Raw genomic sequence first — 16,749 nt, forward strand, 5'->3', positions numbered from 1 at the left:
AAATAGTGGTTACAATTCATTATTCTTGTCATAAAAATCAGTTTTAGGCCTATATCATTTTTTAACAGTACATTATTTATTCAGTCTCTTAGGGCTTTATCAATAGCTATGTTGTAATAAGTGGCTTATATAAATAGTGTTCCGACCACTACTGTGTTTTTTTTTGTGTCCCAACCGGGCTGATGAGCTCTGTATTGGGCGAAACGCGTCGTCAGCAATGAATATGGCTGATATAGTATGGTTGAAATTCTCTTATATCTTGAAAAAGCCCGAAAGGACTGAATAAGAAACGGTTCAGAAAACGTCCATTTTTGCTTAAAACTCTTTCTTATTAAATTTTCATTAAATCTTGATATGTCTAGCTAAGCCCAAGAACGCGTGTTTTACAAAGTATTGTCTTGTTTTATTTGCATATATGCACACTGTGCTTATTATAATACTACTCCAAGAACGTAGCTGTAAATTTCTGTGTATAGGTTTGCGTTTTTCTCTATATACTCATGCTGGGCTTGCTTTAGTGTGTCATGGTTCGAGTCTAGTTACCACAAAAAATAAAATAAAAACGCGTTCCGTACTTGGAGGCCATGGGTGCTTTTTTTTTTTTTAGTTTCGTCAACTCAAAACTAGGGACAGTTATTCTGAAACATACTCAGGGTAATCAGCTTAATTTAAAGTTGTCGTCCAAAAAAAAAAGATTGTTTGTGCTGTATACGTGCAGCTTTCTAACATGAAACCGCATTCACAGTATCCTTTCGAGGGTTCTTTACCGACATTCTGTGAACCTGTAAGTGTCAGGAGTCTATGTATAGACTTTTCTCTATTCATTATTGCTTAATTATCTAATTAGAAGATAATACAGGAACGTCAAGGCCAGCCTCTAACGTTAAGAATAGAAAGATGAGAAGGTGATGGTACATTAATAGATCGCGGTCTTCTGTCTGGGTCTCCAACCTCATTCACAGTTGGCGAGTCTGTCTGCTCCAATATTTGAGCTAAAAACAGCGCCTACGCTTCTCCTTCCTCTGTTTTATACTTTCTAGTAACTATTCTTCAGAGATCGTCCAACCTGCTTTTACTGCCTTATGGCTCTTGTTTTGCTATTTCACAAGCAGCGATACTCAGTATGCGTTTCCTATTGCTTGCTGTTTATATTACTTTTCATTTCGATTATATTATAAATAACTTTTCCAAGTGTTTACTGTCATTCCACAAGCAACGTTTTAGAAGAACCAGCAAAACTGGTTAGTGAGATCTATATGAAAAAAAAGAGATGTTAAGGATAATTACTTAGGTTTTTTTTATTCAAAAAATCAATAACTAGTAGTGAAAAACAAAAGAAAAAAACCATGTGTTTGGGGTAAGTTGAAAGATTAAATATAAGTACATTCAAAGAAAAACTCAACTGGAGAAAAATATCAATGACTATTGAGAAACTCGAAGTAGCAACGAAAGGAATGCGAGATATTGTTTTGCAACAGTAAACAGAAGGAAAACCAGAAAAAAAGAAGATATAAAAAAAATATAACCCGTGGTGGAACAGGACATTAAGGAAGAAGAACCAGCAAAACTGGTTAGTGTAATGTCCTGTTCCATCACGGGTTATATTTTTTTATATCTTCTCACTAACCAGTTTTGTTGGTTCTTCTTCCTAATGTTCTGTTCCACCACGGGTTATATTTTTTATATCTTCTCACTAACCAGTTTTGTTGGTTCTTCTTCCTAATGTTCTGTTCCACCACGGGTTATATTTTTTATATCTTCTCACTAACCAGTTTTGCTGGTTATTCTTCCTAATGTCCTGTTCCACCACGGGTTATATTCTTTTATATCTTCTCCTTAACCATTTTTTACTGGTTCTTCTTACTAACACCATCCAGTACTGGTCATATTTCTTAAATTTTCTCCCTAACCATTCCTACTTGTTTTTCTTCCTAATGTCCTGTTCTACAACTGGTTATATTTTTCTATATCTTCTCCTTAACCATTTTTTACTGGTTCTTCTTACTAACACCATCCAGTACTGGTCATATTTCTTAGATTTTCTCCCTAACCATTCCTACTTGTTCTACAACTGGTTATATTTTTTTAGATCTTACTAACCATTCTTACTGTTTCTTCTTACTAACGTCTTGTTCCATCACTGGTCATATATTTCTTGGTTTGTTTTTATAGCTGGGTTTCTTCACATACTACACCGTTACCATGGGGGAGATCACAACCACAGGTCCTGTTCCGATCGATAGTCTTTTTATATACCGTCCCGACAAACGGCTCGAAGTTTGGAGGTTTGTCTTCTACATGGTCCTTCATGCAGGGTAAGTTAAAGTTTCAAAATTTCGACACTAGTGAACGACTGATTCAAGATGCTGCAATACAATGCTATTTTTGTTGTTGTTGTTTTTTGGTCCGTTTAAATTGTTCCTAATACAAATTATTTTTGGTTACCGAAGGCGTTTAATTACACATTTTTGAATGAGTGTTACTTCGCATAAATGATAAATTCTAGCCTAATTCCATCGCAACACAGTCTTTTACTGCCTGACGATGGTCGTCTGCTCGAAACGTCGGGTAAAATAAACTTGAAAAAGATTTCATTTAGATGTGTCAATATATTCTGTATTATCATTTATCCAAGTGGTTAATTACACGTGCTACGAATTGACGTTGAATTACTCATATTAACAGAATTTTATGATTAATGACTTACAATTTATATATTTGAGGCCACACCAAAAGTGGATTAAAACGATGGTTCGTCAAAATTTTCTCGACCTACATAGATTCTACTCTTTGATCTATATCTCTCACATGCGAATAGTTTCAGACGGAGGATTTCATTTGTCATTTTTGAAGCCAAGGTTTAGTATTGAACAAAAATAATTTTACTTAGTGACCTATGACAAAAAGAATGTATGTTTTTAACTATTCTTTTCATGCCCTTCTGTTATAATGAACTTGAATGAAACAGTTTCCTTAGTAAACCACAGAAAGACTTAGTTGAAAGCAATACTTCAACACCTGAATTAGGTCTCGTTGATATCATTTATATGCTCCCCTATTGTTTGTTTTTTGGTAAGTAAACACAGAGCTACACAATGGGCTATCTGTGCTCTACCAATCACGAGTATCGAAACCCGGTTTCTAGTGTTGTAAGTCCGTAGATATACGGCTGTGCCACTGGGGGGCACAGTGGTGAGTTAGACTTATAACGCTAAAATCTGGTTTCGATACTCGTGGTGGGAACAGCACTGGCAGCCCATTTTGTTGCTTTGTGTTTAACAACAAACAAACGTACTATACGGTTGTGCTTTGTGCTTAACAACAAACAAACAAACGTACTATACGGTTGAACGATTTTCCATCACGATAATACCATAAACTCGGCAATATCACAAGATGGTGGATAGTAAGGGCCGAAAACATCGTCCATCCACTGCGAGGATACCAAACTGATGACCTAAGGCAGAGTGGTCAAAGAGGGTTTTGTGTGTGTGTGTGTGTTTGCCTGACACTCATAATTAAGACTAATTACTATTAATTGTTATTTTTTACTAAAAAATATTAGCAGCTCTTTTATTAAAAATTATTATATAATTGTTCAATTCAACCCATCTGTCGAGAAAGGTCGGGAAAGGATTATGATGGTCAATTGCAACGTTCAGTTTCGTTCCAAGAATGCGCAGTTATTGTCCTGGCCAAACAAGGGCGACTGGATTCACTGTTGTGTGTATCGAGCCAACTTCGAACAATGCAAATACAATGGATTATTGCATAATTGTCTTGGAAAAGCCCTTGCCCATCAGAAATTAAAAGATCCAACCTTGTTAAAATAGTTTTTCTTACAGCATTACACCACTTCCAGTAGCTTGGAAGAAAACAAGTAAGACTAAATGCATCATGTGTTTTTTCTCCATATTTGTACTATGTGCTTACTTTAGATAAAGGTGAAATACGACTTTTTACTATTCACTGTTCTTTGTATGGTATAATTCGAGTCAGTCTAACTGAAACCACTATTAATATATTGTTTGGTGACTGGCTGAGGGAAAAATATATGTTTATTTGGACAGACTTATTATTTTCAGCAAACGTTAACCTGTATCTCAAATGACACGTCTGTTGCACATTATAAGTCTGTACAAATAAGCTATTTTTTTCCTCTCGGCCAGATTACTGGTCGCAGTATTTCCAAGTGTGGACGTATACCTTATCGGTTGTCACTGTTATCAGATTCTGATGACAGCTGTTTTTGAACAACCGGTTACAAACAAAACAACATAAAAACAGTATTTTATAACAACTTTCCTACTAGACGTTCATGTTCCTTTGTAAGTTGGAAAAATTCATGTTCTTGCAGATTGTCACTAACGCTCAACATTCACATGACGCCTCACATGATTACATATAAATAAAAGCAGTAATCTACAAGTGTGTTTAGGTCCTAATAAAGTGACCATTCAGGGTAGAGCTGCTTTATTAGGACCTACACATTGAAGTACATTTGTGGCCATTCAGGGTAGAGCTGCAACTAGTACTTCAATGTATAGGACCTAATAAAGTGGCCAATGAGTGTAGAACTATCAATAGTACTTCAATGTGCAAGTCCTAGTAAAGTGGCCAGTTAGTGTAGAACTATCAATAATATTTTAACTCTCTGTCACTAATCAAAATATTTTGTTTCTTAATCAGTAAAGCAGTAATGAAGTGAATTTAAATAATATATTTTGAATGAAAAGACGAAACGAATATTTAGAGTTGAAAACAATATAAGTTCAGAATGACCATTTATATTGATGTTTAGAAACTCACTGACTTGTTTCCTTTAGGTGGATTCATCTTCTCTTCAATTTATTGGTTCAAGTATTAGTAGGTCTCCCTCTAGAGATGGTCCATGGATCTCTTAGAATAGGAACCGTGTACATGGCAGGAGTGCTAGCAGGTGAGTCGTACTCTTACCCAGAATTATTTCTCTTTACTTTGCTGTTAAGCCTTATGCTTGACTTGAGGAACTAACAGATAAAACAAGGTTAATCTACCTTTAGTTTGAACTTGTTGCATTAGGGTTAGTTTGAATCCTCCTGGGAACTAACAGATAAAACAAGGTTCATCTACCTTTAGTTTGAACTTGTTGTATTAGGGTTAGTTTAAATCCTCCTGGGAACTAGCAGATAAAACAAAGTTAATCTACCTTTAGTTTGAACTTGTTGTATTGGGGTTAGTTTAAATGTAACTTGGATTAATATTTCGATTTTACGCGACATGGCTTTTTATCCTTTTCTTAGTTAGTTCAATACTATAATGAGTTATGGGATAAGCCTTCAAAGTCTGTGTTATTCTTTCCCGATTATCTGTACATATCCCGCAAACTGTTTGGCCTAGTTTTCTTGTGTAGCTTACATTACTAGCACTCCTCCACCAATTAACATTTATTCAATTTAGTATGATCTTCTAGATAATGTTCAGTTATTAAGAAACTTGTGAAAAGATTATATAAACATGTATTATAGTATTTCTCTTTTAAATTAGACAACCGATGGAATAATATTAATCTGAAGAAACAAAAAACTGAGAAGGGGTGGGTAGATGTTTGAGTCAATGAAGCTACAATAACCGAAATGTTACACGTTTCTAATTTCACGTCATCAGATGAATGTTTGGTCATCACAAACATTGTTTACAAATTGGGGGAGTTAGATTTGTGACGATTACCTTGTAAGCAACGTAAAAAAAAAAAAACGTATTTCGTTTCTAAATTTAGACCGAATGACCTTGAGTCAAATAATATATCACATATTGAGTTAAGTTCTATAATACAACATGCATGCATATGTTCACATCAAGTACCTTACCTAGTATTGAACGTCAGAGAAATCTGTGTTATAAAAAGACTGGATTACTTAACCCTAAGTTACCGACTTGTCTGTATATCGCTCACTGGGTCCACAAGTTACTTTTTACTGAGTAATTAAATGTGCAACGAACTGACCACAAATATTATGTGAAGTTTCTCATTTGTTTATGGTAAATACATAGGGAACCCCGGCAATTGTTAATGGGACTGAGTGCAATAGTTTCAACGCATGTGGTCCTGTAACCAAACAAACTCTTAGGCCTACAAACAATTCGGTGAATAAGTAACTCAAAAAATGTGCGGTGGGGCTCACGTGAATCTCCAGCGCTTAAATATATACACGTGGGTATGCTAGCAATAAAATTAAAATAGCATTTATTTCGTTAGAAAATTGTAAAGATACCCACAAGAGTTATTTTTATGAGTAAAAACTACATAAGACATATACGAAACTACGGATGTACACGACTGGTAGATCTGTTGACGGTTACCTTGGAAACGTATGGTGCGCGGTGACGTAGGCGACATGAACCAAAGCGCGTTAATGTTTCTATTACGCCCACGTGTGGTAGGCTTTGCCTAATATTGAGGTTTGTTTGTGTTTTCTATTTATTACCTCGTTCCTAGCATGATTATAATATACCGATTTCTTTTAAAGAAAATTTCGTAGCGTAGGCAATGTCGAGAAAAGTGTGCGACAAGAAGTAAATAAATATATTTTAGTAATTACTAATTATATTAGATAATATGCAAAGTAAAGGATCATTTCGACAGAGAAAGCTATATTTAGTCTCCTAAGAATTTTGTTGGCTTATTTCCATTCGAACCATCTTCGAGTTTCTTGACATTTGTTTACCAATATGGGTATAATATGAGTGTATTATACGCCCACTTGTAAGTTTTTATAAATTAAGTTTTATTTTCTTGATAACTTCTACGTGTCTCACCTGTTGATTGTTTAGGGTATTATATCTACGGTAAGTGGGAAGATATAATCTAATGGTTAGGTTGAAATGATTATTATAAATACCTAAACCCAAATCACACCTGTTTCTGAAAATATCACCTAATCGAACGTTGTGTTTACTTACGAAACGATTGGTAACTGGTTCCTCCCAAGGACGCAAGCGTATAACAACTTGTCCCCCCTACACCCATCAGCAGGTTTCAATATCCGCACTGGGCAGAGCACAGCTAGCCCATTTGTGTTGCTTGCTGCTAAACAACAAAACAAACACATAACTTGTCGCCAGCGTTCATAGTGGTTGTTCTTATAAGTATGGTTCAAAATGTTAAAGCGACGGATGATATGAGTCAGAAGTGGAAAAACTTGGGCTGTTAGAATTAGATTAGTAAGAACTCCCAAACTTGGGCTGTTAGAATTAGATTAGTAAGAACTCCCAACCAACAAAAGCTACCCACTTAGATCAATGATAAAAAACAAGAACAAAACTCAACCCTGTAATAAGTATAGTTATTGATACATACTGTTCTTACGTGGTTACTTATGAAAATTAGAATGCATTATTTCATGAGGTGGGTACTATCGGTGGTAAACCCAAAAGTACCTCGGTTAGTCAAGGAGATTTAGGTTGGTCCTAAGTCCATATTCTAAGCTAACAATGCAAAATAATCTCTATAATAAAAGTATAATACATAAAGAACAATAAACTGGACATATTAAAAATTCTATCCAATATTGTTAATGAAAACAACATTAAAGAAAGAACAGCGTACGGAACACATTCGCTAGTTGTTAGTTTTAAATACTGTCATACATATTAATGCTCAACTGTCAAAGATTGAAAAATATCTTAGGATCCATAGAAATAACAAAGGTTCCGAAGTAATTAAATAACTGCACTTATTACATTGGACGTTCTTAACTGGAATTTATTTGACATGATTCGTGTTTAAATGTTGATTTACGCCATAATTGCGTCATTTCGATATTAAAAATGTTTTATGAAAAGTGCAATTCACATTGTCTTTTTTAACAGTTTCGGGACCAATGAAGAAATAATATTTGGGGTCAAACTCCACCATTGGTTGGCTATATATGTCTATCAGTTATGTTAGCCAAATCCATTGCTAGTAATATTATTAATTTCCCTCGCTAATACGTGCAAAAATAAGTTCGTGTAGGTGTGTGGTCTGACTAAGGTGCAGGCCTGGGAAGACAAATACAGAGTAAGAACTAAGAAAATATAGACTGTAGAGTCAGTCATCAGGCGGCTTCAAACCTCATGTTGGCGTCATAGAAATGGCTGCGGGATTTATCAGCCTCGGATGAGCGGCTCGTAGAACGCGAGTTTTTGTTTTTGTTTTTAAGTACAAACTTTTAGCTCATAGCTCCATCATCTCTTGACAGATTTGAAATCTAATTACAATTTTCGACTCAGAAGGTCGATTGGTGTATTTGACTTCTTCCAAGGTCTCATAAGTTAATTCATTCTAATACTGCTTAAAAGGATTTCAATTTGAGGGTAGGCTGGTAAAGATCCTGATGAGTAATAAAATCGAATCGGGTATACACGCATCCCACGCTTGGTGTTTCTGGCGCACAAAAATATAGCTAATAAAAGGAGAAACAAAGGTCTCATAGATTAATTTACTCTAATCCTGCCTAAAAGAATTTCAAGTGCCGCTTTTACTGAGGATTCCTTCTTGTTTTTACTTTGGGAAATGCTGTGAAAAATGCACCTATTTTTCTGTTAGTACTTTTTGCCTGGATATATTTCCACCTAGACGTATGTTTGTTTTCTATGTGTCTGTTGACTGACTTTTACTTGACCCAGCTACTGCTGTCTGACTCTTACTTGACCCAGCTATTGCTGTTTGACTCTTACGTCACCCAGCTGCTACTGGTTGACTCTTCCTGGCTCAGCCATTGTTGTTTTGATTATTCCTTGCTCAACTGTTGCTGTTTGATTCTTATCTGTTCCAGCTATTGCTGTCTGACTCTTTCTTGACCCAGCTACTTCTCTTTGACTCTTACCTGACTCTTTTTGACCCAGCTTTTGCCATTTGATTCTTACTTGACCCAGCTACTGTTGCGGTCTGACTTTTTCTTGACCCAGCTACTTCTCTTTGACTCTTACCTGACTTTTTCTTGACCCAGCTTTTGCCATTTGATTCTTACTTGACCCAGCTATTACACCTCTCACTCTTTCTTGATCCAATCATTTATTTGTTTACTTTATGTTAGCCTAAATATAACTAATCTCACAAACCTAGTATCATCAGCGATCGCCCCGCCCCCCAGTGGCACAGCGCTACGTCTGAGGACTTACATCGCTAGAATCCGGGTTTCGATACCCGTGGTGGGCAAACCACAGATAGCCCATTGTGTAGCTTTGTGCTTAATTAAAAACAAACAAAAATTAAACATTACCAAAAACAATAAAAGACAATCCTATAATAGTTTGAACAGGCTAATGACAGATGTCACTATTTGAAGCATCTAAACCTAATCCTCATAATTAAATGTGATATTTTCGATATTCAGTTTCCAATACAGAACTGAACGGTGTCTTGACAGGTGTACGAGTAAGACTTGGTTTATTTCACATAACAAGTAATGGTCTCTTCTTCACGTAGATACTACTCTTTGAGGGCGCATCTGATGGTTATTTTATTTCTAAGTGTGTTTTACGTAGACACGATACTTTAAGGGCGCATCTGACGGTTATTTTATTTCTAAATAACGTGTTTCACGCAGACACGACACTTTGATGGCGCATCTGACGGTTATTTTATTTCTAAATAACGTATTTTATGTTGCTGTAAAAAAAGAAAAAAAAAGATCACTCATTTACTGGATTAACGCATTTTCTTCTGTTGGTTTAGGCTCTCTCGGAACGTCCGTGTTCGACACCGACGTGTATCTAGTCGGAGCATCGGGTGGCGTTTACGCTCTCTTGGCTGCTCATCTTGCCAACGTTCTTTTGGTGAGTACTTATTCTCTGTGTGTATAATTACTGAAGACAGAATGTGAAGAAAACACTATATACACATACATTTCACAACTTGAGACGTGCCAGACTTTTGTTTACTAGCCACAGTTCTACTGCATAAGATTTTAAATGTGTACATTTTTTTTTTGGTTGCTGTTTAAAAACAGTCGAGTATACGCGCAAACATTAAATATATATAATGGCTATCAATCCTTATATTCATTGTTATTAATCAGAGCGGCCCGGCATAGCCAGGTGGTTAGGGCGCTCGACTCCCAATCTGCGGGTCGCGGGTTCGATTCCCCGTCACTCTGAATATGTTCGCCCTTTCAGCCGTGGGGGTGTTATAATGTAACGATCAATCCCACTATTCGTTGGTAAAAGAGTGGCCCAAGAGTTGGCGGAGGGTGGTGATGACTAGCTGCCTTCCTTGTAGTCTTACACTGGTAAATTAGGGACGGCTAGCGCAGATAGCCCTCGTGTAGCTTTGCGCGAAATTCAAAACAAACAAACAATTAATCATAGCCTGGTAGTTAAGGCACTTGACTCGCAACCTGCGGGTCGTGATTTCGAATCACATCACCGAACATGCTCGCTATAATATGACGGCTCATCCCACTATTCGTGGATAAAGAGCAGCCCAAGAGTTGGCGGTGGGTAGTGTTGACTAGCTGCTTTTCCTCTAGTCTATCACTTCAAAATTAGATATGGCTAGCGCATATAGCCCTGGCGTAGCTTTGCACAAAATTCAACAAACAAACAAATACTGATTAGACTGATACTACTGGGCATCGACTTTACTTGTATTATATAATTTGACATCCAGGTTTTACGTCGTTTCCTGTTTTCTTTGTTTTTGTGTTATGATAACAAAAGTTTGTTTGTTTTTCTCTTCTAACACAATCTTCTTCCTTTCAGAATTACAACCAAATGGAATTTGGCTTTATGAGATTGGTTGGTATCTTTCTTATTGGTAAGTCTGTATTCTCGGAATCAATTTCAAGTTTTAACGTTTCTGGACGTGATTATTTTTTTAATATTTGTAGTACTAATCTTATTTTGTCTGGCATTAATTGGAAATATATATTTTAAAATATGCATTGCACAAACACACATACACAAAATTAAAGGACTTCAAAGTTTCAGCCTGAACGACATTTTATACGCACGTGGCCTTAACGTCCATTCTATATACCCCCAGTAGGATTGAATTATAGCCGATTCTAATTATGATCCTGAACTAGTGACCAGAAGAAAAAGTAGCCAGTCAAAATGAATCGCGCCATCTAGTAGCCTTACACAATCTTGTTACAGCGTTACTTCGAAATTAATCACTGTGTTTGGATGTTTCACTCATGCGAAGAATGATATCTGGACAGTCTCTGCGAATTGGATAAAAGTTCGTCCAGTATTGCCAGCAAGAATTTCTAAATCAATTGTGCAGTTTCTTGATCACCTGGACAAGTAAAATCATCGCATACAACGCAAGTAGGCAAATGCCATATTTCGATTCTTATCTCGCTGCAATAGCAAGGTACCTACTCCGAGATTGAATCATGTAATCGCAGCCGCAACAGCACGCCTCTCACGAACCTTTGTGTTGTTATATGCTGGAACAGTCGGCCCAGTCTTCAAACTAATGGATGATTTTCTGGACGTAGATCTTTCACAAGAGTGGTCGAAGACCTAATTGATATATCTACATTCTGATATTAAACATGCAACAGCGATGGCAGGCGTCTTGGAAGGGAGCTTTAGACAGTGTGGTTGACATTTGAGGAAGGTTTCTTCTTCTTCTTTTTTTTTGTAGAGCAGCCAAGTCTTAACCGAGATCAGGGACTAGACACTAGCAGAATTTGGAACCAGTGTGTGTGTGTGTTTTCTTAGAGCAAAGCTATCTGCTGTGTTCACCGAGGGGAATCGAACGCCTGATTTTAGCGTTGTAAACCCGAAAACTTACCACTGTCCCACCGGGGAACGTTAGGAACCATCTATTAAAAGCAGAGATATATACAGGATTAACATATTACTAAAACAACCAATTACAAATAACACCAAACCAAAGAGATCTCCACCAGGACCGTGCTTCATAGTATTATAGATGACATAATGACAAGATAACTCTCCAGACCAAAACTTTTCTTCCTTCATCTTATTTCCAGATCTCCTTACAGCTTCTCCTGATGCAATCCCATTAGTTAAACCAATATCAATTTTTTTCCCTCATGATAATCTAGAATTAGGCGTCACTTGGTCTTAAATCACGCAGTGGGGTGAAGAGAAATTGAAGTTTCTGACCGCCCCTGGTTATATTTCATTCCCCTTCGAGGAATAAAATATATATTATCCTAAATTCCCACCATGTATATAGGTTCTGTATTCAAGTGTATGGCCAAGTAATAAACATAAAAAAATAAGCCAAATCCCTTTGGAAGCGAAATGTCATGAACAGTAAAGATGTGAAGCCATTTCTACCAAATGTTCATTTACAAATGTGTACTTGAATAACCAGTGGTTTGCATTTCAGATCACAGGACATATCCTCTGGTGCTTGATTTGTATAAAAAATTAACTGAGGGATAGTTTACGTTATTTTATAAGAATGGTTTAAATTTGTCTCAGGTAAAATATTAGAACTCTGATTATATTTTAATTGTTTTGCTGTTAATAAACCAGTTCGTGTATGTTGGTGTTAACCAATATATATAAAAAAAAAGTATAATTGAAATTCTATTTTCCTGTTGATTCTTTTCTTGCCGAGACTTTAAGTGAGGTCTGTCTGGTTTTATCTCCCCCCTCCCCCCACATTGTGTAGCTTTGTGTCTATCTCCCCCCTCCCCCACATTGTGTAGCTTTGTGTCTATCTCCCCCCTCCCCCACATTGTGTAGCTTTGTGTCTATCTCCCCCCCTCCCCCACATTGTGTAGCTTTGTGTCTAACAACAAACAAAAAAAAAACATAATTTTATTTTTGAAGGTGTTTTCTAGGTGACTGAGAAACTTCACTTATATTTTAATCAACGATGAAATAAACGTTCAGTAACAGCTTTAAAAATATATGTAATAATATAACCACGACAATTGTAGAATTATAAAGATGCGGAAACTCACATTCATTGGTACTGCTTATCTCATCCAGAGGAAAAGAAAACCCGAGAGAGAAGCGCTAAATTTAGCCGGAAACCTGAATAACCTCAGTTGTAATACATGTTTGTGTATTTATAAAAGTCACCCGGATGTCACAAAGATAATTTATCCGCTCATCTTGCTTTAGTAAACGTTTTTCTCAAGAGTCGAACCCGTGAAAGAATTGTGTTTTCTGTAGTTTTAGTAGTCGTATTTTTTAGTTTTCTCTCGATGTTCTAATTTAGGTTTCTCGTCTTTCTCCACAGCCAGTGCCGACGTGGGGTTCGCCATCTACGGTCGCTACGCTGCAGAACAACAAGGTCCTCCGGTGTCCTATGTGGCACATCTCACGGGTGCTTTAGCAGGTCTCACGATAGGTCTTCTTGTTTTAAAGAACTTCGAACAGAAACTGCACGAACACTTACTCTGGTGGGTCGCATTAGGAGTGTACGCCGCCTGTACGCTATTTGCAGTACTTTTCAATGTTTTTAACTACTGACACCAGAAAACGATAATAATTACAGAGTAGCGCCACTAGGTGTCCCTACACCTTCCTTTATGTGTTAATGTGTGTATGTATGTGTGTGAACAAGGCAGAATACGCATTAAAACTGTACAAAAAGTGAGATATTTAGTAGCTGTCTATTTCACGGAAGGTGTCGCGTGAATGGGATTTGTGGACAGTTAGTCACATTTAAGAGTTTTGACTTTGTTAAACCATATATGGTTACGATATCCAGTGTTTGAGAGGAGGATGCTAAGACAGTTCCCGGTGAAATTTAGAGACTATCCCTAGTGGTAATGGTATGCGGTCTGAAGAAGAATAGAAGGTAAACCACAGAGAACTGTTGAGTTGTCTGAATACTTATTTATGTAACATGACTCATAAAAATTGTGTTTATAACTTTCTAGCATGTATCCACCAAATTATATCTGCGATCGTTCGTACTCACCTCATTTAAAACATTTCATGCAGAAGAAAAAATAATTTTTTTTCATGAGATTAATCTTAGCAAAGCTGTACGACCAAAGTGATGCTGGCGCCATCTTGTAGTAGGTTTTAGCTTTACGCTTATTTCGCTGCCGTCTTAAGAATTGTAAGATAACCCTCCAGCTTTTATCTTGTAGAGATTATTGATTTTAGCTCTCGAAATTAATTCAAGGTCGCATTTGTTTTTTCGCGGGTATTTATACAGCTCGAGCTGGCTGTGTGAGAAATTTTCGTTAAAAACCAAAAAAAAAAAAAAATCTTTAGAACTAATACTCAAGGCTTAAATAAAGAAAACGTAAATGTACCTTTAAATGGATATCATTTGGTCAATAACTTATGATTACTTAAAGTTGTTGGGGTTTTTTCTGACTGTCACGTTCAATTTACTTGTAGGTAATTAACTCAATATGCTTACATCTTTTTTTTTTTAATACTGTATCATACAGCAAAGAATAAAGATGTTTTTTATGCATTTTTTAATTTATATAGATATATGAAATGTAAATTGTTCAGTGTTATATTTTCAGTGTGTTGGATTTGACCCTGATATTTGTTAGTATATTTTCTTTTTAAAATGATTTGAGGCTGGAGTCCGATAGAGAACGACCGAATGAGCATGGTCGATATTATTTATTTGTAGAGAAGTATTCTTGTGTTAATTTAATTTGAGTATTTAAAATGTTATTATTAGATCATTTGCAAAGAGTATATATATATATATACACATGAACCAAACGTAGCTCATTTTCTCTAACCTAACATTCAAGGGGGGGTTTTCGACACTTAGTGTGACCCTTTCAATTAAATCAAAACTTACAAATATATATCGTTCATCAAGTCATTCCATTCAAAATAATGGGCTAAACACTAAGCTTCTTTACAGGTGAACTAACTAACTAGTATTTTGGTAACTGGCGAACGTGGAATGAGAGAAAAAGTCTTATTTTTTGTAGGCAGTTTCATTGCGTAAGGCTTGTCATTTTGAATCATAAAAAAATGAGCCCAATTGATCATGTATTACGATTTGAATTAAGTCCATATTGTTTATAGAAGTTTATGAAGTATCAGTTGTTATGAAATAGGGAAAACATAGAGGCGACAAGGTTGACATGGGAGAGGGAGGCCATCAACGCCGACCTCCCTAATTCACTCACTGGGAGGCCAGGGGGGGGGGGACATCTAGGTTTGGTAACAATCAGTCCAGCAGTTCGTCAACTATAAGCGGACATATACATGTACTAACTGATGTCAGATAATGGTTTAGATAATAAAGTTTGTACAACTGATGGCTACAAGTAGATCTGACCAATCAAATTATGGTAACTGATGGCTACAAGTACATCTGACCAATCAAATTATGGTAACTGATGGCTAAAAATACATCTGACCAATCACATACGATAACTGATTCCTTATTGCTATAGTATAGAATAAATTCCTGGGCACTTGATAACTTGTTAGGACAAAGAGGGAAAAGTTTTGATTTCCTTCATAAACTTCTATAACCAAGAATTGCTTACAACATTTTTTAAAATATACTTTCTAGTTTAGTTTAATTTCGAAAAGGTATTGATGCTACATTTTGTCAAGAAAATCTAACTGACACATATTAATATTGCCCAAGAATAATAACAAGATTTCTCTTTTCAAAATGTAATTTTTACCAATACCTAATTGGTCCTAAAACATTTAAGATATACTCAAGTTCATAGCTTGGAGTTTGAAACAAAAATGTTAATTTTTGTAAAATCTACTTTGCTTGGGAAACCTTTAAATGGAAAATGTTTACAAAATACTTGTGTATTTTATAGAAACTAGTCACCGAAAGTTAAGCAAAAGGGATTTTATGTGAAAACGACCTCTAGGGGAAAGTTTTATAATAAAAAAGAAATGAAGATATTTATGGAAATTTTTACGAGAAAATATTCAGTCTTTCATCTTGATATAACTTGAAGAGACTTGATCACGTCAGTTACCAAAAGTTAATTGAGGCCCAAGCCTTCAAATCTCATAACTCAGGTCATATCATTCCTGCACAAGACATATGCATTTCGAGGCTCCTCAGAGTCAGGCTTCACTAGATTTAAACTATACGTATATTGTTATACTTTTTCTCACATACCTCTCTAGATTGTGATATTCACAATCTCCAAGATCAATTTCATACCAACTATGAATTTCACAAGCAGTTTTATCTGTAATAATGGCAAAAAGTTACACAACTAATTGTTGTTTAATTCTTTTGGCATGTATGGGTCAAAGATCACGTGAAGAATAAAAATGAATTAAAGCAGATTTTCAACAGACTGGGTAAAAAGCCTTGTCCTCCTTTTGGAGGATTTGTTTAAACATAAAAGGTATTTTTATTGTGTTTGGTGCAGTTGTTAATGTGATACCTGTGCTGGAGGATGCCTCTCAGTTAAGCCTCGCCATTCCAAGTGTTACGATAAAGGTTTCATCCAGTTTATTGTTGTGTCACAATAAAAGTTTCATCCATTTTATTGTTGTGTCACAATAAAGATTTCATCCAGTTTATTGTTGTGTCACAATAAAGATTTCACCCAGTTTATTGTTGTGTCACAATAAAGGTTTCACCCAGTTTATTGTTGCATCACAATAAAGAAATTTCATCCAGTTTATTGTTGTGTCACAATAAAGATTTCATCCAGTTTATTGTTGTGTCACAATAAAGGTTTCATCCAGTTTATTGTTGCATCACAATAAAGAAATTTCATCCAGTTTATTGTTGTTATTTCAGTAGTTACTGTGTACAGAAGGAGTTTTGTTTGTTTTATTGTGAAGAGTGTATAACAATTTGGTTATTTA

General features: G+C 35.9%; 1 protein-coding gene across 1 annotated transcript in view; it reads left to right on the forward strand.

Moving 5' to 3' along the window:
• Positions 1–14,106, forward strand: part of LOC106468006 (protein rhomboid-like) — a 16,617-nt gene extending 2,511 nt beyond the window's left edge. Inside the window, exons 2-6 of the mRNA XM_013928401.2 lie at positions 2,173–2,315; positions 4,827–4,939; positions 9,701–9,801; positions 10,726–10,780; positions 13,199–14,106. Coding sequence (XP_013783855.1) covers positions 2,173–2,315; positions 4,827–4,939; positions 9,701–9,801; positions 10,726–10,780; positions 13,199–13,431 — 645 coding nt within the window. The 3' untranslated portion in view covers positions 13,432–14,106. The remainder of the gene's footprint in view (positions 1–2,172; positions 2,316–4,826; positions 4,940–9,700; positions 9,802–10,725; positions 10,781–13,198) is intronic.
• The last annotated feature ends 2,643 nt before the right edge of the window (positions 14,107–16,749 follow it).

This window comes from Limulus polyphemus, unplaced genomic scaffold, assembly GCF_000517525.1.
Source record: "Limulus polyphemus unplaced genomic scaffold, Limulus_polyphemus-2.1.2 Scaffold2828, whole genome shotgun sequence".
Lineage (NCBI taxonomy): Eukaryota > Metazoa > Arthropoda > Merostomata > Xiphosura > Limulidae > Limulus > Limulus polyphemus.